The 24543-nt window shown below is 45.0% G+C and overlaps 1 protein-coding gene across 4 annotated transcripts in view; it reads left to right on the top strand.

The window, feature by feature from the left end:
• RPAP1 (RNA polymerase II associated protein 1) overlaps positions 1-24543 on the top strand; it is a 174485-nt gene that overhangs the window by 26445 nt on the left and 123497 nt on the right. For 3 of the 4 annotated variants that reach the window (XM_083506092.1, XM_083506093.1, XM_083506094.1), the window contains 11 exons: positions 743-900; positions 2535-2714; positions 7562-7763; positions 9729-9838; positions 10706-10901; positions 11783-11932; positions 12782-12924; positions 14051-14855; positions 16116-16292; positions 17216-17272; positions 18457-19644. In XM_083506092.1, coding sequence (XP_083362218.1) covers positions 743-900; positions 2535-2714; positions 7562-7763; positions 9729-9838; positions 10706-10901; positions 11783-11932; positions 12782-12924; positions 14051-14855; positions 16116-16292; positions 17216-17272; positions 18457-18612 — 2334 coding nt within the window. In that variant the 3' untranslated portion in view covers positions 18613-19644. Of the gene's footprint in view, positions 1-742; positions 901-2534; positions 2715-7561; positions 7764-9728; positions 9839-10705; positions 10902-11782; positions 11933-12781; positions 12925-14050; positions 14856-16115; positions 16293-17215; positions 17338-18456; positions 19645-24543 lie in introns of those variants that run through there. The other variant, XM_083506091.1, reaches the window with a different exon arrangement.

The raw sequence follows: 24543 nt of genomic DNA, 5'->3' as shown, positions 1-24543 counted from the left end.
GGTTGCAGAGGGCAAGGGGAAAGTGGATGAAGGACAGGCGCTGAGATGGGAAGGTTCAGCGCCAAGGAAGTGCAATGGGAAGTAAGAAGAAAAGGAGTGCTCATTTTTAACGCCGCTTCCATTGATTTCCATGAAACTTTAAGAAAAGGTAGAAGCAGTGGCAGGAGGTCGGGTGGTAGGGTAGCGCCACTCACCTGACCTTGTTCCGTTGTGTCATTGCTGCTTACTGAAATGCAGAGGTGGCAGGACAAGGTGGTGGCAAGTTTGGGTGTGGTGCAATTGCACTGGCAGAGCCAGTCTGGTGTGTTTGCACTGTGCCAGCCTCCCCACCTCCTCTCCTCCTCTGCTTCCCAGTAAGTAGCAGCAATAGGACTGACTGGAGGTCATGTGGCTGCCGCCGCCACACCAAGCCATCTGCTATTGGGTATGAGACCGGCTGACTCACTCCCAATGATCCATTTTGCCTAGCACGCTTCCCATAGCAGCCAACCAGTTGCACCCAGAAAGTCCACAAGTAAGGGATGCTAGCAACTGGTGTTCCGTAGTTCAGTGCATGTGATTGTGGATTTAACCATCATGGTCACCAGCCATTGACACTTCTATCCCTAATGGGCTTGCCCGATCCCATTTTAAAGCCCTCTCCTCCAGTGGCTATCATTAGGTGTTCCTCCTCGGATGTCCGTATGGGTTACTCTACCCTAAGGTCCTGCATCTTACTCTGCTGTCTGCTTATTATTCACAGCTTAATAAGTTCGAACTGAAGAGTCGGCTGGGTCGCTTCGTAGCTGAAGATCCCAAAGACCTTCCCCTGAGGATAGAGGAAGCCATAAGGATGAACACTGAAGCTTTCCGCTTGTGGGCTGTGGCCACCGGCTACGGTCAGGCCTGTGATCTCTTTGGGTGTGTTTTCAGAATAAGGCACATCTTCTGGGGTTTCTCCCTACCTGCCAAAAAAGAACAACCCTTGCCCAGCTGCAGCATAGGAAACTTCTGCTCACCATCACTATGGTTGAGTGTGGTGCAATTGCACTGGCAGAGCCAGTCTTAGTGTGAACCATAGTGATGGCTCACCATAGTGGTTGATCTGCCATTCCTTTCTCCACCTGCGTATTGCATTCTTTCTTTTGCAGTAGGCAGGAGAGGAAGAAGCTTGTATAAACTGCAGCAGCGACTTGGCAGGAGAGAGGTATATCTCTCCCATGTCATCAAGAACAGTAGAAGGCCACATCTGAGAAGATCACTAGGGTTTTTTTGCCCCTATTAATCTCTAAACCAGGATAGATAACAAGCGAAAAAACCCACTAATCTACACAGTTACCAGGGAAGTCAGTTTGACAAGAATCTAGGAAGCAAATAATGACTGTCTCTGGAATGGTTGCTTAGCCTCCTTTTCTGCAACATCCCCTGAATGAAGCAGGTTGGAATTGAGGTGAGGTATCTGTGGGCTCAGTCACTGGGCTTGTTAGCGAGGCCCGTATCTGAGGCTTGCAGATTTGAGGCCGCTCATTAGCAGGGAGAGGTGTTGACGCCTCTGGACCAGCAGAAAATCCAGTTCTCCAGACTGGTTTTCACAAACCAGAATGGGTCCACTTTGTAATGGTTATTGTCAGGGAACTGCCATCGGAGCATCAGGTGGTGGAGGGACTCAGGGAGGAAGAAAGAGACTCAACAGCTGAAGCAGGGACCAGCAGGGGGAGGAGTGGATCTCTGAGGGAATGCGAGCAGGAGGGAGGGCTCAGGGACGCTTCCAGCGAGAACAGTGGGGAGGTATCTGAGTCTCCCATAGGGAGACCCACACCTCGCCGGAAACTGTCACGCCGTGAGTCCAGGAGACGCGTTTCCGTTAAGGAGCTCCTTTGCTGGAAACGCTTCCGCAGACAGCCACTGTCGGACTCTACTAGTGACTAGAGCAGACATGTCTGAGGAGCTCCGTCACACACGGAGGTTTGTGGGGTCGCACAAACTCTGAGGGAGCACTTTTACGCACAAGCAGCTAATCAATCCCTAACAGTTATGTATGCTCAAATGCTAGTTTTGTATCAGTGAGTGACACTAGGTGCAGCTGATCATTGCTACAAGAACTGATCCCTAAACAGCTGTATTCAAACCAGCAACCAAAGTAAATTGGTAATGAGTGATACTCTTTTCTGCAAAGTTGCCTTGTTTTACATCTTCAAATTTTGGCATATAGGCTGTTCTGCCTGCCATGACCATGTAAGATGTTAATTCTCTTATCTTTACTGAGAAAGATGTTAACAATGCAAGTAAGGTTGAAATGATGTCTTTCGGTTGCATAGGAAAATCCTCATTTCTATTCAAGCTTTATCTTTTCCTGCTTTAAAAAAATGAACTTTTGGTTCATTTTATCAAACGCTTTGAGAAGCAGGAAGCCTTTTCTCTGCAGAATATGGGTCAGTCACAAAGTCTTATGGGAATTTGGATTGTGCTGGGAGTAAACAAATTATTTGTAACAATGAGTCAATGTCCTGTGATTCCCCCCCCCCCCAACCTCATACATTTTCTCCAATTTACAGGGATCTCTATCCTGTGCTAATGAAGATGGTCCCATCCCTGGCTCAATTGGCTGGCAGTTTTCAGGAGAACAACTCTCTATTTGAACTTTCTGTCCAGCGAGCTACAGCCATGGTGACTCTGCTTACTCAAGTGACACAGACGGCCGGCTGCAGGGCAGAACTGCAAGCCCAGCTTAGCAGGTATCACCACCTTCTCTTGCCAGTTGTGTGTGTGTGTGTGTGTGTGTGTGTGTGTGTGTGTGTGTGTGTGTTTTCTAAAAAGGCACATTCTGCGGTAGCAACATGAGTTTGCATCACTCACCGGAATGCTTTTTTATTATTTATTTACTTGTAAAGGTTTTTATTTGAATTTTTTAACCAGATGTCAAGGCAGATTACAATATAATAAACAATATGCAAGTAATAATAGTTAAAGGAGATAAGAAATAGCAGGTATAACGTGAGGGAGATGATGAATTAACAACTTTGTAGTTTGAAAGCACGTCAAAGTGCAAGTAGATAAGTAGGTACCGCTCCGGTGGGAAGGTAAACGGCGTTTCCGTGCACTGCTCTGGTTCGCCAGAAGCGGCTTAGTCATGCTGGCCACATGACCCAGAAGCTGTACACTGGCTCCCTCAGCCAATAAAGCGAGATGAGCACCGCAACCCCAGAGTCGGTCAAGACTGGACCTCATGGTCAGGGGTCCCTTTACATTTAATGTAAGTTACAATCACACCAAAGTCCCATCTAGTCCAGCATCTCAAGCAAAGGCCTATGGGAAACTCGCAAGTAAGACACAAGGGTATTGGCCCTCACCTGCTGTTCCCTAGATGCCAGTCATGGCTTCTGTTAGGATCCTGAAATGTCCTCTTTTTTGTCCTGTGCTCTTTTTTATAATTTTTACTAAATTTTTCCAAATTACATTTCAAAAGATTCATTTAGACAACCTTAAATCAATGACTTCCCTGCTTCTCTTTCCTTGGTTCATTTTGCATACCACACATCCCTGCATATTTTACATGAACTCAACCATTCAGTAATCCATTATTACATCCATCAAAACACTGTTGAATTTATTTTAGTGCTACCAGCGTTTTTAAATGAACACAATTTTCACCCATATATTCAGTAAACATTTTCCAGTCTTCCTTAAATGTATGTTCTTCTTGTTCTCTTATTCTCTATGTTAAATCTACAAGCTGTGCATATTCCATCAGTTTAAATTGCTATTCTTCTTTGCTTGGGACCTCGCTCGTTTTCCGTTTTTGGACTAGCAAAACATGGGCCACAGTAGTAGCATACATCTTTTTTGACACCTGGGAATTTCCCTCTGAATTATCCCCGACAGAAAGGACTCTGGGGGTTTGGGGGGAAAGGTACTTTAAACCTTTTTTTTTTCAATTCATTGTATATCATTTCCCAATACTTTTACCCTTTTACGAGTCCACTTTTTGTCCAGTGCTCTGGTGTGAATCCTCGTGCCAGAGCGCTGGAGCAGAAGGCGCTTTGGTGTGTCCCTGTTGACGAGTGCCAGAGCACCTTCTGGTCTGGCGCTCTGGGACTACCCTTCACACGATAATGCCAGAGCACCGGACTGGAAAGTGCTCCCCTCCTGACATCCTGATTTGGGGGACAAAAATATTGGGTGGTGTGGAAGTGGTATACAGCAGCCATTGATTTTAAAAAGCCTGCCCAAAAAAGAACAACCTTCACAGAAGCCATCAAACGGTCATACGCTGCCTTTCATGCAGGGTCCCCATCAGACCCCAATTCATGCACTGAGCAGACTCAGTTCTGTGTAGCTTCAGCGAGGTTGCTGCATTATCTGCTTGAAAACCATTCCCTGCCTGTATGTGTGGATGTTTTTCCTCCACATAATGGCCTCTGTACTGTGTGCTGCTACATTCCGGCAATGCAAAAGTCAGAGGTAAACTTGCCCATACCCGGCAAGCAAGAAGCGTTATCCCATATCAAAGAGACATTCCATCCAGGCAGAAGCATTTGCAAAGCCACAAGATAAACCACCCACAATATCAGGTTGTTTCAAAAGGGTAACTGAGCGAGGGAATGGGTTTGTGAGCGCAACCTTATTATTTGCCTTTATTCTTGTTTTTAGAGAAGTTTCATTTTGAACGAGAGCTGTGGCACTCCTGCTTCTAAGAATCGAGGGTGCCATCACATGTCAGCTTTCTGCAATGGCCAAATAACACTCGGCACTAAATGTAGGGTTTGTTGAAATTCTGCCGTTAAGTGCTTCCTTACAAAGAGAAACTAGCAGTTAGTGAATTGGCTCTCTCTGAAATATAGCTGAATCAATTTCTCTGGTTTTTCTTTCAAATGGGCCGTGCAGAATTCTCATCACTTGTTTTGGGAAAGTGACACTTGAAGTGAAGGGCAGGAAAGGATTTTAAATGATTGGGGGGGGGGGAGCCAGTTACCTTCAAAATGATGGGGTGGGTGGGGACTAGAACAGGCTATTGTTTACAAAGCAGCTTTCCTAAATTATATCATATGCAGCCTGGCATAGCCACATGCTTGTGGTTCTGGTGTGAGATTATTATAGGCTTTTAAAACATGAGATGGCTGTTGAATATGTACAGATAAATAATAAATCCCGGGGACTTTTATGAGAAGCAAAGTGAAGATAATTTACCCATTCTTTTGTGTTCAAAAATGAGTGAACACCACCACTATTGTTGGAAAGTCGTTTTCGGGCTTTAAATGTGAAAAATATGGATGTTTTAAATTTTTTGTCCTTAAGAGCTGTCGCTGTGTCCTGCTTGACATGGTCACTTTAAAAGCAGAATACAGACAAAGAGAGTCTAGGAGTAAGGTTCATTTACCGGAGGCTGTTTGTCTTTGAAAACTTTTGAGAGAGTACAACACATAACCAAACATGATGGAAGCTTCCTGGAGACAAAAAATTTGCTGTTCTGTGACTGAAAGTGGTATTGAAGTTTCTGTCCTTTTCATAACAGCTGGCTGTGCACGACTGGTGATGAGAATTGTGACAGAGCTTCTCTGGCTTTCTATAGTTGTGAGGAAGGTATTTATAAGGGTGGTGATGATACCTCAGTAAAAACTGATCACTTCGGCAAGTAAGGTTGTGACCATCAATGTTCTTTCAGCCTAGCAGTCTTGTCAGATTAATTGCCCTTCAAAGAGGCGTTCTAGTCTTCCCTGTGTGTGTCCTGCTTTAGTCCCCTATTTTTGTATCTCTTTTTCTTCCATTTCCCTCTTCTTAGGATGAGTGGGAGGAAATAATTAGACTTTGCTGAAGAGCAGTTGATTGTGGTATTCCCTAGGAATCCACTGCTGAGTCCAGCGAAGCCCGAGGTTTGTTCGTGCTGCAGCAGTGGAGGTTGGCAGTGAATTTGATTGAGAAGATAATCATTTGGGTGGGTGTAAATAAATACCTGGCTCAGTGAAAGAGGTTTCTCTGATGAGAGAGAGTGACAGGGGTGAGGGTGGAAGCACTTTGAAGGAAAGCATATGGGACTGGTAGGCTGCAGGGGCAAACCAAGGAAAAAACACTTTGCTAGAGGCGTAATGTGTCCAGCATCAGAGAAAAGTGCTGTTGCAGTATGAGAGCTGTTCTGTGTGAATTCGGCTTGTGTCCTGCATCCCACAAATGGAACTCTCATCGCTGCAGACATAATGGGTTGAATCTCATTGTTCTCTTTTGCTTGTGGAGGGGCTTTGAAACTATTGTGTGCCTCTGCTAGTGGAAGAGGAAGGGAGGTGACTTTTGCCAATTTCCCTTTGCAGCCCCCTGCACCCTCAGTAAATCTGCTCCAGAAGGTTGGATAACTTTCTAGAACAGAATGGAAGGTGATGCTGCAGCCTCCTGGGGTTATCAATGAAAATTAACCCCCGCTTCTGTTTGTGGTAACATCATCTGTATTGAAAGCTTTTCTGCGAGCCGAAGGGACACCTTTAGATTGAGCCCAAGAATGATCGGTCGCATGAGTTTCTGTAATTAGGAATCAAGTGATATCTGTGCACGTGTGAAGCGGCTCTTAATCTTTGATCACCCAAGGGCCTTGACCATTTCCTATCTTAAATTAAAACAATAAATGAATGGATGAATTTATATTCTGCTTGTTTCGCAGTCTCTTGGCAGCTTGCAAAACATCAGTGAAAATATTACAGATGGCACAAAATTGACAAATATTAAAACTGCAACTTGATGAATCCTCTCCAGCCAAACAACTGCTGAAACCTTGCTTAGAAATAACACATTCTTGTTTCTTTTGCTCCCCTGTTCCCCCTCTCTCAGTTACTTGGAACAAGGTCATTTCAATTCTCATCCATAAGTGGAGCTTATGACTGTTATGTTGCTTTCCCCATTTATACTAATACACTGAGTGGTGTGTTGTTGTTGTTTGGTTATACTTACTCTCTGATTTTTATTTATAGTGCCATTATTGTTAGTTGCCCGGAGAACTTATCTGATATTCAGCTTAGTTTTACTGAGAGGAGGCCCACTGAAATGAATGATCATGATTAAGTTAGGTTCACTCATTTTAGTAGGTCTGCTCTGATTAAACAGTTATTGGGTGGCATGTAAATATTGTTAGAGTTCAAATCCTGATTAATCCATGTAGTTTACTGGGTGACATGGGTCTGGTCTTCACCTCTCAGCTAACCTACCTGCCAGGGTTGTGAAGATACAATGGGGGGGCACCATGTATGCAGTGTGGACTCCTTGGGATATAAGTGTAGTAATAATTTAATAATAGATAAGATTAGGGCAAGGCACCAGTTCAGCTTGCTTGTGAAGCCATCTAGTTGTAGACATAATATAAACAATATAGACATAATATAAACAAGATATAAACAATACTCTCATGAGTAAAGTTTGTTCATTTATTTCATTCAGAATATCTACCACTTCTCAACAAAGCGTTAAATAGTAAAACCGGGCAACAATGAAAGCATCCTAAAACATGTTCCACAGTCACTGAATCTTTTAGGCTGATCAGTCAGTTGGCATTAGCAGTTTGAAGCTTACCTCTCCCCTTCATGGTTTCTCTTTTCTGTTTCAGGAGTGATCCAGAAGGCGGTGGCCAGATTCCACCTCCGCCAGTCACCTGGAGTCAGGTATCGGGCTTCAGGCCCATCATTGAAATGCAACTGAAAGGATGCCTTGAACAAATAACCCAGCTGGAGATCTGGCAGGCACTGCAGCCCCTCACAACAGCTTATGTTCTTTACATGGCGGCCTATTACAGTCACTGCAATCAGCAGGTGAGGCCTGTGAAAACCAAAGAAGTGTCTCTTGCAACTGTCTGTTGGGTTGATGCCTTATTCCCCAGTGCAACTATCCATCCGGACAAGGCTTGGAGTACAGTCAAGGGAAGGAAGTTCAGTTGTCTTAACTGAAATGATACAGGTGCCTGTCTTCTGGGTTCCTTTGTAAATTCAGGTGAACCTTGCAGCTGGTTTCAGTGTCTTTCAGTCTTATAATTTGCCAAGCATGGTACCCTCCATATGTTGCTGGACCACAGTTCCCATCATTCCTGGCCACTGGACATCCTGGCTGGGGCTTATGGGAGTTGGAGTCCAACAACATCTGGAGGCCCTACCTTGGTTAACCTGGCTTTACTAGGATTACTCTGGACAGGATCAGCTTAATATATCTCTTCCCCCATTCATGGGGAGAGTGTCAAAAGCATCAGAAACTTTCCAAATCAAGTGGAAAAGATTTAGCAGTAGTTTTCAGCCCCTGTTGAAATGACCTTCAGGAGCTTTTTTGAAGCAACTACCAGTCAAAAATTCTTTATGAAATCACCAAGCAAATGAAAGTAATTTTGTTACTGATTATACTTGGATTGTTTGAGGCCTGACCATAACCAGAGCCACATATGCATTCTGTAGCTGCATTCACACATGACAGTAACCCATTGCTTGTCCAACAAGCCATGAGTAGACTCACCAACAAGCAAACAAGTCATGGGCTGTTTTTCCAGAACTTGATTTATTTTCCAGCTGTTCTTGTGTAATACTTTTATAGCTTGGTGAGCATCTGGGGTGGGGTGGCCAGACGCAGCTCCTTGGTTTGGACATGACACCAAACCATAGTTAAACAAGCTGTGGTTCATAAGCTTCACTTTTATTCATTCATTTTATGTTCTTAGTTTATGCAGGGGGGGATTACGAGTCTCCTTCTACATATCAAGTCTCAAAGGAATTTACAAACCATAAAAACAACTAAAAATAGTTTTAGAAACCGTACAAAAAGCAAATAAAGATATGTGTTTGTTCTGTATTGTTTTCAAATTCGTTGCCAGAAAACAAATCATGGGTAGTCTTCAAACAAGCCATTGTTAACCTAAAGAAACTATGGATCAGCATTACGTGTGAACCAGGCTTGTGTCTGAGCACTTTTCCCATTCATCCAAAGCTTATCTAGAGCAGGAGGAGTACAGTGTGCATCTCTGTATTCCTCTGTTTTGTTTGATGTCTCCCTTACAGCACAGGAAAGGAGGAAAAGCTCCTGTTTGGAAGGAGACAGTGGTAGTCAACTGTAGAGCATGAACAGGAAAGAACAGTTTCCTCCTTGCCAGTTGTTCAATATATTTTGACACCCTTGACCCAGTTCTAATTCCATACAGAAAAGTAGTGATTGATCTCTATATCTTGCAAGGAGCTGAATTAAAGAGTCCTGGATTTGCAAGGGCCTGTAAGGAGACTCTTCAGCTGTCCCACTTGAAGCATTAGGGCAGTTACACCAGCCCAGGAGTTCCCAAACTCCGGTCCATGGACCAGCAGTGGTTGCAAGCTTCATTCAGGTGGACAATGGCAGATCTCTTTTGATACAATTATAAACCTTGCAGCATCTAGCACATTCAACATACAATTGCTACAACAGGTAGAATAATTATTAAGTGATCTGCCAAGATGTCCTGCAATTTTCCTGTGAGGCAGGGAAAGAGACAATGAGTTTGAGAACCACTACATTAGCCCCTTCTTGCTGTGCTCTTGCCTTGTACTTTAATAAAACATCCCTAGGCAAATATGCTTGGAGGCATTGATCATACATAATAAATCACTGTCCTGGACAATGTCATGAGGCAAAATCATGTGCCTGCAGCATCTTGAATTTAAAAAGGAAGGAAATCAATAGGTCTGACTCATGCACTGTATATGTTGTTGGCTTAATTTCAGAGTTTTCACAAAAACGCCTTTTTCCTCCCGTTTCCCCCCTCACAGCCATCAGTAAACCCCATTGACTCCTTAGAGGAAGTGGAGCATCTGACATCAGCGCTGCTGTTGCCTCTCCTCAGCCAGCCAGTCATGCAGAACCTCTGGGAAATGCTCAGGTAAAATCTGTGCCCACGTCTGTTGCTGCTGCAGCAAGCCAACAAGCTTGTGTGACTAGTCGGTTGAGCGTCTTGCAGCGGTGGTGCTGTGCTGTCATTCCTTGGGCAGCTGAAACAGTCCTGCTAGACGGACAGGGCTGTGCGTCTTCTTTCCTTCTGCTCCTGTCCCTATTTGTCTTTGGATCTCGCTCGTAAAGTCAGAGTCAATTATGCAACGTGGGCATACGTTTAACTGCATCATTTACACGGGTCACAGATTCCTGCTTTGTGGCACAGAATATTAGTTTGCCTTGGTGCAGAGGGTTCTTGATTCTTGCCAGGGTGTTACTTAATGGCCAGATCAAGGTGTGTGCTGGTGTTGGCAAATAGATCATGTGCGAAGTTAGGCATCTGCATACCTCTGGAGCACTTGCTTCCAGATAACGAGGGCAAGTTTGTCTGCTCTTCAAGAGGATAGCGTTGCACTGTACGTTCAGGATTGTGCTTTCTGCAGCCACCTATATGGCAAAGCTGAAGAAGCCAAGGAATGAAGGAGTCTGTTCACAAGGCACTCTGGGAGTGGTCTGTGGGGGTAGAGTCCCACTTTGTCCGACAAACCTAGCACATGAAACAAATCCCCAATTGGCCCTGGGCTGGTCAGCAGACCCCACAGAACAGCATGTGGGGTCAAGTGGGGAATGCTTGCCTTGATGGTACTATTGTCTTAGCATACTATTGCATTTCTCTCTTTAGCTGGCAACACTTTAATCACATGGATTTATTTTTTTTAATAAGTTGCTTTTTTCTCAGTAGTCATTGCCTTCTGAAGTATAACCTCTCTCTCTCTCTCTCTCTCTCTATCTATCTATCTATCTCTTTTCCACACAGGCCGTGCTCTGCTGTGTGCAATCCTTTAACCTGTTCTCCAGCGCCAGAATCTCTCCCCAGCATCGTTTCTCTGAGCTGCACTGGGGGCAAACCCCCAATGAGCCTTGCAGGCTCTAAATCGCCTTTCCCTTTCCTTACTGCCTTCCTGGTGCTTGTTGATAGCATCATCACCGTACACAAAGGGCTGGTTGGCAAGGTGAGCCCTCCTGGTGTTTTGTTCTGCTGTTCTTCAAGCCATTTCTGCTAGAGACATGCTCTGTTCCAAAAAAAGAGAACAGAGGACACTTCCTGCATCTGAGAAGAAAGTGTAAACAGGACACTGTAACAATGTTCCATTTATGTGTTTCAGGCAACCAGATGCAATAAAGCCCGGAGTTGGTTGAGTGAGCCCTGAAAGCCTAACCCTTGGGCATATGAGAGCCTGAAGTCTAGCCTTTAGGCATATAAACCCTCTTCAGGTTTTATAAAATTATAAGCATGTAGGAGGCATGAGGCTATGTGAACCACATGCAAAAACACACCCCGACTTGGCAAATTCTGTAGATGGTTTATAAGCGTGCTTGTGTACAAGCCTCCCTCCAATCTTGAACCCCAGTTGGAAACCAACCCTTACGAGGAATGGTTGAGGGAACTGAAGGAGCTGGGTATGTTTAGCTAGAAGAAGACAAGACTGAGAGATGACATAATAGCAATCTTCAAATATCTGAAGGGCTGTCACATGGAAGATGGAGCAAGCTTGTTTTCTCCTTCTGCAGATGGGTTGTTAATAGTCTGAAAAGCCCCGGAGCAGGTAAAATTGACAGACTTGGTAAGAAAGAAGGAGCAGTAACCATAAATGATTACTTTTCCAGACAAATGGGCTCTTTTCCTATGTCTCTTAAAATGTGAATATAGCATGCATTGTTCTCTCCAGGGAAACCATCCGTTTTCAATTATCCCAGCAGACAATGAGAAGGATGTTGTAGTAGCTGAGCATATGAATGGCATTTCTATATAACAGAAAAAAACTAGCTAAAGGAGACTATCACCCTCTAGATTCAGGTAACTGACATTACTTTTTTTTTTTTTTTAACACAGTATGTCTCCATACTGGACGTGAAGGGTGTGACAGACTATCTGCTGCAGAGCTGGACTGCTGACCCGCCTTCTATAACTCCTTCCTCTGCTTGGCTCTTGAGCCATGAATACCACTTTCAATATTACGTGCTTTCACTGGCTCAGAAAGTAGTAAGCTCTTTGCATCCATCTTCACTTCTGGTTTGCTTAGCCCACCCATCACCAGCCTAGAGCCCTCGAGATGTGTTTTACTACAGCACATGCTGGTTGTGACCGATGGGAGTTGTAGTCCAAAACATCTGAGGAACACCAGTGTGGCTTTGCCCATGTACTTATTACAGAACCTTCTGGGGAGGGGGCATGGTGAATGAGGCTGTGGTTCCTCAATAGAATTTGGCACCTACTGATTCACTTTGCAATGTTCCCCACTCTCCATTCCCCACCTTTGATAATGAAATGGACAAAAGAAGCCAATAGGTGTTTTTCCCCCACCTCCCATCCCAATTTGCCACCCATAAAGAAAACATACTGATTATCTTAGCAGTCTGCAGAGACCTAAAGCTGTCTGCTTCTACTCCCACCCACTCCCTTGCCACCCAAACGTGAGCAGGAGACTCTATCTGAAGGGACTTATGGGTTGTGGGGAAGTTGGGGATTGTGCCGTGTGTATTCTTTCACCATAAGGTGAAACTGGCTGAAAATCTGAGTGATCTACTGTGTAAAGCCCAGATTTTGGCCAACCGAAGTATCTGCCTTAACTTGTCTCCCACCACGTTGCATAAACACCATGCAAAGTTGCACTGTGTTGCACTGATTCGCAGACTTCATGGTGAAAAGCCAATGTGTAGGAGGATATCTTCTGAGGTTGTTCATCAGTATAAAAAAACTGCCTACTCTTGCAGGCATTGAACATCTCCCTTTATTCCTGCCCTTGCCCTGTGTCATATCATGACCCGTATATCTGTATCAATGCGCATGGTTGCAACATTTTCACATGCTGGATTTTTGTTTCCTGTGCAGGCAGGTACTTGTCCGGATTACAGCCGGCATGCTTCACTCCATCACTGCGTTGCCATGGCATTGTTAAGCCGTTTGTTGCCAGGCAGTGAGCACCTGGCTCATGAACTCCTATTGGGCCTTGTTTTCAATGCAAAACTGATTCCGTAAGTTCCACTCCCTCTTTCCACCTCTTCCCCATCGCTCCCCTTGAGTAACCCTTCCAAAGATGAGGATGTGGAGAAACTGTTTTGGAAAAAAGGAAAGAGAGATTTACAGAGCTTTAGTTTCAATAACCTACTGAGGAGCCTGTTCTAGGTTTCCTTGCAGTGGGAGTTGAAGACATAAAACGAGTCTTGCTGGATGTTACTAAAAGTGCGTTTAGATCATAAGCAGATGCTTATGACAAGCAGGACACAACTATCTTATCATTCTGTTCCGCTTTGATCCCCAACAATTGATATTCCGAGGCACACCGTCTCTGATCCTGGAGATAATATATAGCCATCATGACTAATACTTGTGCTGTCTACATAGCTGAAGAAACATTTTGATGCAGCTCCATGGCCCTGAAGGACAAAGGGTGACTTCTTGCTCTTCTCTGCACCAGCTGTGAAGCCTTTTAAATCTCCATGCCATCTTTATTGCTTTTCCACTTGTAACTGCTGAAATGGGAATTGCCATGTGTTCAGACCATTTCCCTTTCAATATATTCCTCATCCCAAAAATAAGTTATTAAATTTCACTATGTTGAGGCTGCTTATAGTCATGAGAAAAGGAATTGAATGTTTGAATCTCCTTGGAAACATGGATTCCCACGTATAAAAACGATTGGTGGCCTCCAATTTCCATCATCCCTGGCCATTGGTTGGCTGTGGTTGCTGGGAGTTAGAGTCCAGCAACATCAAGATGGGGAAGGGTGCTGTAAGATATGATAATGAGTGCTACACACTCAGAGGCCCTTTCTACATCCAGGAATCCCCTTTATACCCCTTTCTGAGCTGCCCTAGCTATTCCTGGAGGTGCATTTATTCTAGCAATCTTCTCTCTGTTCTGTTCCAGCTAGGCACTTCTTACATACTTATAAGCAGCACCTGCCACACTGTAGAATATATTTCCTTAGGGCAGCGCCCTGGAGTCACGCTGCATCTTTGTTTGTGAAAACGTAGATCATAAGACTGTTGGGGATTACTCTTGTGCTGTAGGAAATAGATAAGCAAATAGCAAATATCATTGCATTAATCAAGAAAGCATTGGCATTCATCACCTGTCTCCCCCCCCCCTTTTGTACAGGGAAGGCAAATCAGGGGGGCCAGAAGCTGCTGATTTCTCAGACCTCCTGCACTTGAGCTCAAAGGCGAAGCCAGCACAGCCAGGCTCAGCCGCTGCTGTTCCTCCCCTCCCTAGTCGTGGTGCCTTACTGGAGGAAGCATACCAGCATCTCCCACAGATCCAGGCCTGCTACCTCTCTCACTTTGCTTACTTGGAGCCCGCCCTTGTTCGTTCCAGAGATGTTTACCAAGGCCGAACACACTTAATCCAATCCATGATTCTTCCTGAGGTCAAAGGGCCAATCCTGCCTTCCGATTGGCCGTTCCTTCCTCTCATCAACCTCTATAACAGTGTGACTGGTGCAGAAACCCGGTGGGCTGGGCTGAGTTCTCTCCCACTGGATCTTGTGCGCACTGTGACTCAGAACCTGCAGTGGGTCCTCTTGCTGGAGACGTGGAGAGCCAGGGTCCTTCAGGGCATCTCGGCGGCAGCCAAACTTGCAAGGCTTATGTGTGTCTTCCTCACGGGCAGCGACTTGTTCCTGGAAGGGCCTGTCCATTGCTACACAGCTGCTCTCCTCTCCCTCTACTGCCAGCCCAAAGTCCTGGATTCCTTGAACTTGGATGCTCCCCTCCCTGGCTTAGCTTCTTTCCATGACCTCTACATCAACCTCCTTGAACAGTTTGAAGGAGTCTCCTTTGGAGACCCACTCTTTGGCATCTTCGTGCTTCTTCCTCTGCAGAGGCGGTTTAGTGTGCAGCTAAGGATGGCTGTCTTTGGAGAGCATGTGAGCACCTTGAGGGCCCTGGGAGTTCCACTCCAGCAGGTAGGTCTCCCCAAGATAAGGCCGGTTTGTTTTGGGGTAGGGGTGGACTTTGGGGGGTGGGAAGCCAGCTCAAGAAAGCCCTGCTGGATCAGACTGAAGGCCCATTTAGTCCAGCATCTTGTTCTCCCTGTGGCCAACAAGATGTCTATGAAAACCTCACAAACAGCACATGAGCGTAGCAGAACTCTCTACTTGTAATCCCCAGCAAAGCTGTCATGAGCAGTAGCCATTGATAACACTTTATGAATGTGTCTAACACTCTGATAAATCCATCCACCTTGGTGATCCTCACTACATCTTTGGGTTTAGCTATGTGCTGCGTGAATAAGTACTTCCTTTTGCCTGCCCTGAATCTTCCATGTCCCTGTATTCTAGTACTATGAGAGAGGGAAGGAAGGAAACGTATAAGGAGGCAGAAGTAGCTGGCAGGATTAGGGGGAGCATAATTCTGTTCCCCACTAGGGATGGACTGAGCAGCCTAATTCCCTCTCCACTTTTAGTTTTGCTGGAGCTCAGTTTGCATTTCTTGGTTCAGTATTGTTGCAGTATTGATCTGATGTGTAGAGATCTTTCCTCTTCTAATTAATTCAAGAAGGTTCTGGAAACTTCTCTGTGTGAAAGAAACAAGCAGAAGGTTCATGGTGTTTGGGTTATTCCTTCAGAGAAGCTGAGTACAGCTGGTTTAAACTGGTTCTGTTATCTCTTCTGTCAAGATCATGCTGACTATAATAATAGGCCAGAAGGAGCCTGGGTTTCACTTTCTATCTGTTTTCCTTCTGTTGTGGTCTTCTGTACATAGTATAAGTTATTGTAAGTTTCAGTTAAGTCTGCTGCAACCGGACTTCTTATGGACAGTGCCAATCCTGAACGTATTGGATTTGTGACCATTATGCTCATTTGCCTTCAGCAGCAGTAACGCTCTGCTGGATGAAATATTAATTGCCTCTGGTCTATTTTGGGGAAATCCTGCAATGTGTTTAAGTTTTTACTCTGCTAACTATATGATGGAATCTGCTCTGGATCAATATTGAGTAGAATTACATGACACAGTCACAAGTCTGTTCCATCCTATCTTGCGTGCCTGAACAAATGCATGAAGAGTCTGCAGTTAAATTTTACACACTCTTCATGTACAATTATTAGTGTGTGTGTGTGTGTGTACAATAAATGTGTTTCGGTGTATTTTTCTTTAAAATATACTTTTTTGAAAACATAAAATACATATTTTTGAGTGGTGTTGCTTTCTTGGTTTTGTTGCAGTTTCCTGTGTCTCTGGAGAGATACCTTTCCCCTGCTGAAGACAACCTGAACCTCCTCCGGCAGTACTTCCAGACCTTGGTCACAGGGACCTTGCGACAGAACTGGTGCCCTGTACTTTATGTGGTTGCTGTGGCCCATGTCAACAGCTTCATTTTCTCACAGGATAGGACCACACAGGTATGCAATCATCTTTTAAGGTCTGGCCCTGGTGCATCCTGTTCTTCTACCAAGCTGGTTGTGTGATGCACACAGTTCCTTCCTGTTATGTTTTGATGCTCTGTCTCAGTTGGTTATGTGAAAAGCACGCCAGCTGTTAGGAGGGAGGATCTGGATGAATGTCTTGTCCTGGGCTGTCATTGCGGACCTGGGATTTTTAGAGATAACAGAAATAGCCTGTGGCATCGTTGTTGGGTTGCCTTTTGAAGACAATATGGACATTTCCATTTGTCCAGGGTGCTCCACTCCTGCCCACCTGCTTGTAGGAGAAGCGTGTGAGCTGCTTCACACTGTGTTTTTGAGAAATGCTTTAATTCCCTGCTCAAGAGATTGAATCCTGCTGCCTTTGCTGCACATTCCTGTTCCCTGCTGGGAACAGGGCACCCAGCCAGTGCAGGATTAAATCCTCTCCTCCTGCCCACCAGCTGATGTCAACAGTAATGTCAGCTGATGGGTGAGCAGTTGTAGTTTGGGGGAAATGGTCTCCTGGACCAAACTAGAACCTCTGGTGGTTCAAGGTTGGCCCACACTCTAAGCCATGATTTGGCTTAGAGTGAAGTGTGAGCCAGACCACTGAATCCTCACTAGGTCTTTCAGGCCACTTGTCATGCATGCCAGCAGAAAGCTGATTTGCCAAGAAACTTAATTCAGAAAGAGCAGCTCAAGAAACAAGATGGATCTGCATGGGTTCTTCTGAGCACACTAAACTCTTGAAGAAAAGGTTGCTATATAGGATATAGACATTTTGGCTCTTGCATGTTCATTGTTGCCTGTGATGGCCAACAATTCCCTTGGGGATTCTGAAGAGGTGGATTCCTTTCTCTTAGAAAAGCAACTATAATAAGTTTAACATTTATTTTATTTTATTGGTACTTTTATCTCAGGAGGCTGATGTGGCCCGAAAAAGCATGCTCCAGAGGACTTGGCTCTTGGCTGATGAGGTAGGCACCCTGCAGCTGCCTCTCAAAACCAGTCCTTGTAATGCTACAAAAGAGAGTTTTGTGGCGTGATGAATTTTCACAGTGCTCCCAATGTCTCTATGGGTTGTTTGGCTGAGACACATTAGTTCAGCCCATTGCCTCACTGCAAACAATTGCTCTGGTTTCTCTACTGAGTCTTCTTGTGCAGCAGCACAAAGTACACATCATTTCCATAGGAATGGAGGGATGTTGATCATGCAAACTGTTGAACACCCTTCTTACAATCACAGTTTAGCATTAAAATGCCCAACCAAGAAGCAAGCCCCGATTCAATATGGTATGTGACAGAGCATATTTTATTGTGTGGCCAGTTGGGTAATTTTCTGAAAGGCAGGCTGTTGGGTGAGGAATATTTCTGCACTGGAGCAGTTAAATGGAGGAAGTTCAAACCTAACCTCAGCCACCAATTCACTAGAGACTTAGGCAATCCGCTAAATGTGATTGGGAGATTCAGCAAGCAGTATTGTAAGCTGATAGCTAGGAATCTTGTTTCCCTTTCATAACAAGCATTAAAACTTACAGCACAGTTCAAACAATAACTCGGTTTGCAGCTGAGGTACCAGCAACCTAATACTGACGCGCAGCGTAAATTAATAATGCAGAGTTTTTAACTGAAAGAATAAGAACTTTACTGAGTTAAAATAAACTTCTTCATAAACAACATGGTTCAAAACAGTTTGACTGAGATTACATACTGACTCTGCTCACAACTGAGGCAGACTGACTCTGACTGAAATCTTACAGAGAACACAGAGAGAAAATGGCTGATAAGTCACATGTCAGAGTGACTCAACAGTTAGCAGTTAGGCCTGAATAACTTTAGTGGGCCCAAATGATTGTGCAGTCCCAGCACTTCCTGCTTTGCTGCTTCTGCTCTCATGTGTCTTTGTCACATGACAAATACTGCAGGCGTTGCAGCAGTATTAAGGTGCAAATTTCCCCAGAACAGATGTGCTAATAGTATGAACATCATGTGTTTGGGCTGCAGCGTCTGAGTGACTACTGCTTAGTTCCCTTGTGCTCCTTATCCTTTCCCCATAAGAGAAAAAGCATAGCCTGGAATGGCCCATATCTCCAGGGTTTGAGCCATATCGGGGAAACTGCTTTTCTTTCATTCACCCTCTGCTTCCTCCTACACTCTTCAGGTACTCAAGCAACATCTTCTCTACTATAAATTGCCAAATAAGGAGAGCCCGGTGGGCTTTGACCTTTATGAGCAGCTTCCCACCATTCGTCTGAAATACCTGCACACTGTGACTAAGAAGCAGCCCAAGGAGGAGCCATTCGCAGCAGATTTGTAGAGAAGAACCTCAGCAGCTGACAGTGGGTGGGGTGGGGTGGCAGCAGCGCTAAGACTGGAGAGGAGGCCGGTCACCCTCCTGGTCTCTTGCCTTGCCTGAGGAGCATGACAGGAAGGGATCTGCACTGTCGGCCTGGCTTGGCCTTGGCATAGTTTCCATGAAAGCGGCTTGACTCTTCATGATGGAAGAAATTCGACAAGCAAGTGTTTCTGCCAAGATGAAAGACAAATGATTTTAGGAAAAAAATAAAAGGTGATGCAAATGTGAGATGTCGGTAGGTTTATTGGCATCTCCTACTAGAAGACAGAAAGGCTTAATTTGCTCGTAGCACGTGGTGAAATGTACAGTGGTACCTCGGGTTACATACGCTTCAGGTTACAGACTCCGCTAACCCAGAAATATTACCTCTGGTTAAGAACTTTCTTCAGCATGAGAACAGAAATCGTGCTCCGGCGGCGCATCGGCGGCAGCAGGCGGCCCCATTAGCTAAAGTGGTGCTTCAGGTTAAGAACAGTTTCAGGTTAAGAACGGACCTCTGGAACGAATTACGTTTGTAACCAGAGGTACTACTGTACCTGGAATGTTAAGTCTTATGGTTTGGCTGGAAGGCTGTAACGCAGCACTGGATTTAGGGTGGAGCGGGTGGTTCCTGCGCACAGAGCGCTGAGCCGAGAGGGTGCAAAATTGAGAAGATTCATAATTGAGAAGATCCATTTGGGGATGCCAAATTTTGGCCTCGTGCAGGGCACCGAAAGATTACCAAAGTCTGTCCCTGCTGCAATGACTGGGGTAGAAATATCTGGGAAAGTGAGAACTGATTCACCAGAATTGTTCATGGGATAGTGATTTGAACAAGCTGTTGAGTCCTGCAGCTGTTCTGCGCCTGACACATCTTGGGAAACGACATTAGACGTTTCCATCTCTGTGCAAAGCCACCTGTTCCCTTCACCCCCAATCTCTCTGCATTAGCTGTTTTTCTCTCTCTTTGTTTTTCTAACCATATTATATTTAATAAAGTTATCTTTCGCATAACAGGATGTTTTGGCAGCTGCTACAACTCCCCAAATCAAAAGAAGAAGAATGTGGTTGGTGGAACTTAATAAATCTGAAGGCATGCTCTGGGATGCCGTGTCAGGGATCTGTAGGGGACACACTGGGGCATGCAAACCCAAAGGGAGTCTGGGCTTGTTCCCATCACAGCTAGTTTTCTGTGATGTCCAAACTCAGCCACTGTTTGAGTGACAAGGCCATCTAATCACACTTCCTGTGATTAGGAAGCGATTACCATTGCCCCTTTTTTTTTTTGCTAGGGCAACCTAAAGCAATGTACAACAATAAATGAATAACATACATTGAAACCCTCATAAAACACAGAAAAATCGTAAGACACATTCTTATTTTTAAAAGATAGGATTTAAAACCCCATTCATTAAAGGAGGCCATAGATAATGAATAGCCAAATGTTGCGGGGGGGGGGGGAGAGTTTTTGTCTGGCACATAGATACGTAACAGTGAGACTCCCTAGGGAAAACACTGCAGTCCAAAACATCTGAAGGCCACTGTGTTGGCTACCAGCTGCTACAAGTTTTCTTGCAAACTACAGTAGTGACAAGTCACAAATGGGAGGCAGAGTACCAGAGCCTGCAGCAGCTCACAGGAGGAAGCAAGATGAGATTTTTGAGGGATGCTTCCTCTATGCAAGATCCCTTTCCATGTTGGAAATGCAGTCCCTGCACCCCACAGAAGCTCAGCATGGCCAAGAGCCAGTAAACTGATGTCTAGATATACAGGATGATGAGCAAGATCCGAGCAGGACAGCTGTTGACTTTCTTAATCTTGGTTTTGACATGCCTCTCTCAGCTGCAATTCAGTCCCTCATAAAATCAATGCACAATCATTGATTTCTCCCTTTCTCCTTTCCTGAGAGCTGTGAGCAACTTTACAGTTTGAATTACCAAGAAAAATAAGTACTAAGCTAAGAGTTGCCAGGAGTGATTGTTTTTCCTAAATTTACCAAGCCTGTTTCCTGTTTTATGCAAGCAATATTCTGGGAACTTATGAAACTTAAAAATGAATACTAATGTTTTGTGCGTTTGGGAAGAGTTTAGGTTAGATAAAGAAGAAGCTATGGCAGGAAGGTTTGCAAATATGGAATCTCCTAATAAATCTTAGTACCCTTAATAAATTACAGTTCCCCAGATTCTTGGAGAGAAGCCATGACTGCTTAAAATGGTATGCTGCCACTTAAAATTTATGGTGCAGGTGTGACCAAAGGTACCGTAACCCATCACTGGCAGAATGTTATGGTGTGTTCTTTCTATAAATCACTAGAGGGTGCTGCTGAACAAAATATTAGTAAAAATCCTGCTCTAAATATAGAAGAGGAGTTTCTGTTTTTGGATAACCCAATTAAAACTCGAAAAACCTAGTCAAATCTTGCTTTGGTGGGTGTTCTGAGCAATTGTTAGGAATTCGCACAATGGACATTTTTAAATCAAATCATTTTTTTTAATTAAAAGAACATGGTAAAATGTGCCCACCAATTACCGGTAAGTTAATCTGTACAGGAGTGAAACAAAATTATCTGTCTGGTGCTTTTTATTAGGTGTGATACAGTGGATATTAGAATATAACTTCCCTCTTCTTTTCTGCTCAGGATTTTGAAGTTAAGAAAAATCCACAGTTGGTAAAAACCTGCAATTCTATTCTGCTTTATAAGCAAACTTAGAATAATTGGCATCATATTTGGGGTTATATAATAAGTGGAGGGGACACAGGTGGCGCTGTGGGTAAAAGCCTCAGCGCCTAGGGCTTGCCGATCGAAAGGTCGGCGGTTCGAATCCCTGCGGCGGGGTGCGCTCCCGTCGTTCGGTCCCAGCGCCTGCCAACCTAGCAGTTCGAAAGCACCTCCGGGTGCAAGTAGATAAATAGGGACCGCTTACCAGCGGGAAGGTAAACGGTGTTTCCGTGTGCGGCTCTGGTTCGCCAGAGCAGCGATGTCACGCTGGTCACGTGACCCGGAAGTGTCTTCGGACAGCGCTGGCCCACGGCCTCTTGAGTGAGATGGGCGCACAACCCTAGAGTCTGGCAAGACTGGCCCGTACGGGCAGGGGTACCTTTACCTTTACCTTTAATAAGTGGAGCATCTTCACAGCACGATCCTACATGTGTCTTTGCACAGAAATAAGTCCCATTGGATTCAATGGGCTTACTGCCAGGTCAGTAAGTACTGGATTACAACCTCAGTTGAATGTCTCCTCTTTGATGAGTTCTTATTTGTGATTACTGAAGAGCGGCATTCCCTATTTTTAACTGTATTCCTCTTGGACATTTTAGGCTTCAGTCCTAGATGCGCTGAGCAGGGGGTAAGCTCTAGAAACAGTGAGACTGTCTTCTCAATAAACACTCATAGGATTGCACTGCTACTATCTTGGTAGGAAAGCCACTTTTATTTCATATCTACAGTTTGCCTTGTAAAGGGGAAATATTTACTAATAAGGCGAGTAGATTTTTGAAGCAATTGATATTGACCTGTTTTTCAAACGAAATATTTCAGTTTAAAGTTTACTGAAAGACATTTTGTGTAAGGCATCTTTGCTTTCTAAATCTTGGAGGAGAAAGATGCAGGAAATGGCTGCTCCAGTGAGAGATTTGTTGTCGTCGTGGCCAGTGATTTGAGTGCTCATGCCAGGCTTTTTGTGTGTGTTTGCAGTGTGTATGTGTGTGTCAGCCTGCAAGATGCCCTGAGTCCCTTGGCTTTTTGTATCTGTGAGGGTAGAATGTATGAGAGCAAGCCTGCCAAATCAGTCTAGGCCAGGCTTCCTCAACCTCAGACCTCCAGATGCTTTGAGACTACAATTACCATCATTCCTGACCACTAGTCCTGCTAGCTAAGGATCATGGGAGTTGTAGACCAAAAACATCTGGAGGGCTGAGGTTGAGGAAGCCTGGTCTAGGCAATGGTTGTGACGGACTAAGGACCATGATTAGCATAACCAAAGAAGTTGATCTGTGCCATAGAATGAATGGGTCGGCTTTCCCCTCACTTAGCACCGGGGGTGGGGGGGTGGAGAGAAGGGGCAAATTGAGCTGCAAGCAGACTACAAGCTGGACACACAGGCACCCTTGCTCTGTGCTGGATCCCAACCTCTGACTAATGGATGAACAACATCTGCTGGAGTGTTAATGCTATGCTCAGGTTGTATATATGTGTAAATAAAATCATATATCCTAAAGACACCAGCTGACCAGATAAGCCAGAGAGGGCCTTGGACTACCGTATTTTTCGTCCTATAGGGCGCACCGGCCCATAGGACGCACCTCGTTTTTTGGGGGGGAAATGAATAAAAAAAAAATATCCCCCCCCCGCCCTGGCTGCCGCCCCAAGCCTTGCGCTCACCTGCCCGAAGCACGGGGCACCCTCCGGAGGGCTCCCCGTGTTTCGGGCGACAGGCTGCCGCCCCAAGCCTCGCGCACCGGGCGGGACCTCCTGCCGGGCGCGCAAGGCTTGCAGACACTCGCCCAAAGCACGGGGAGCCCTCCGGAGGGCTCCCTGTGCTTCGGGCGACAGGCTGCCGCCCCAAGCCTTGCGCACCCGGCAGGACCTCCTGCCGGGCGCGCAAGGCTTGCGGACACTCAAGGGGGTTGCAGGCTGCTGCCCGCAAGCCTTGTGAGCCCGCGGGAACTCCCACCGGGCTTGCGAGGCTTGCGGATAGCTTCCTGAAGCCTGGAGAGTGAGAGGGGTCGGTGCGCACCGATGCCTCTCGCTCTCCAGGCTTCAGCGAAAGCCTGCATTCGCCCCATAGGAGGCACACACATTTCCCCTTCATTTTTGGAGGGGAAAAAGTGCGTCCTATGGGGCGAAAAATATGGTATGTTATAGGTACTTTGTATTTTTCATTATGCATTGTATTATGTTGTTGTGTATGAAAACTTGCAGTAGAATTTTCACAAACCTCTCATGTCCTTGCACAAAGATGCACTCATTTAGACAAATTAGAAAATCACCTATTTTTACCAAATATATTATCCTGCATAAAAATATGGCTCCTTTGTCCAGGTTCAGAATACAAAGGGGGGGGGGCAAAGGGAATCTGGAGCTTTCCATATCAGAAACGATATAAATACTCATTGCAAAACAACAAGAAATTAACTAGAGTTAGTTACTGCCATAATAATTGTGAACTAAGTCAGCATTGATATTTATGCTGTGCTCTTTTCATTCATTCAGATACGGGATGGGTCATGGTTATCAGATACTACATTTCAGTGTTTAGAAAAATAACTGGATAACTGGGGTGACTTCATAACACCACCACCCCCCCCCCAGTTTCACTTTGCGACCATTAGACATCCCAGCTACTAAGGTAGTAGAACCACAACTGTCCTGAGTCAGAGGGTGGATAATTGTCCTAGATGCATTACCAAACTGGCATTTGGTTTGTGTGGCTAAGATTTGAGCTGACAGTGAAGTCGGGAGTAAGACATTTACAACAGTTAAACTAAATGTAAGGTGGGAGTTGAAAAGACGGAAGCTATATTAAAATCGCTGGACAATGTAGCAGAGAAAGCCTGGGTTTGCTGGCACATTCACAGCTCTCACTAATTGGAAATCTGAGCCGGGAGCCAAATATGGTCCCAAATGCTGAGATAGAAATTTTCTTCTCCTTTTTGGCCATCCTAAGCTGGCAGTGAGACAGGGACAAAGGGTCTGCCTCTAAATGCCAGGGAAGGATCAGGTCCAGTAATCACAATGCATGTTCATAATTTTCAGTATCTGCCTACAGACTGTTAGCATCTTGTTTGTATTTTAACTTTTGTAGTGTTTCCTACTCTTCCTTCAGCCCGGCTCCCACAATCTAGGTATGGAAGGATCTGTCAATTTTGGTTCTCTGGGTTTCTTGTTTTTCCAATCTTAAATTCAGTTCCACA

The sequence above is a fragment of the Podarcis liolepis genome (assembly GCF_965112155.1).
Source record: "Podarcis liolepis genome assembly, chromosome: 1".
NCBI lineage: Eukaryota > Metazoa > Chordata > Lepidosauria > Squamata > Lacertidae > Podarcis > Podarcis liolepis.
The sequence above is the reverse complement of the archived record's forward strand: the minus strand, read 5'-3'. Positions and strand labels throughout refer to the sequence as shown.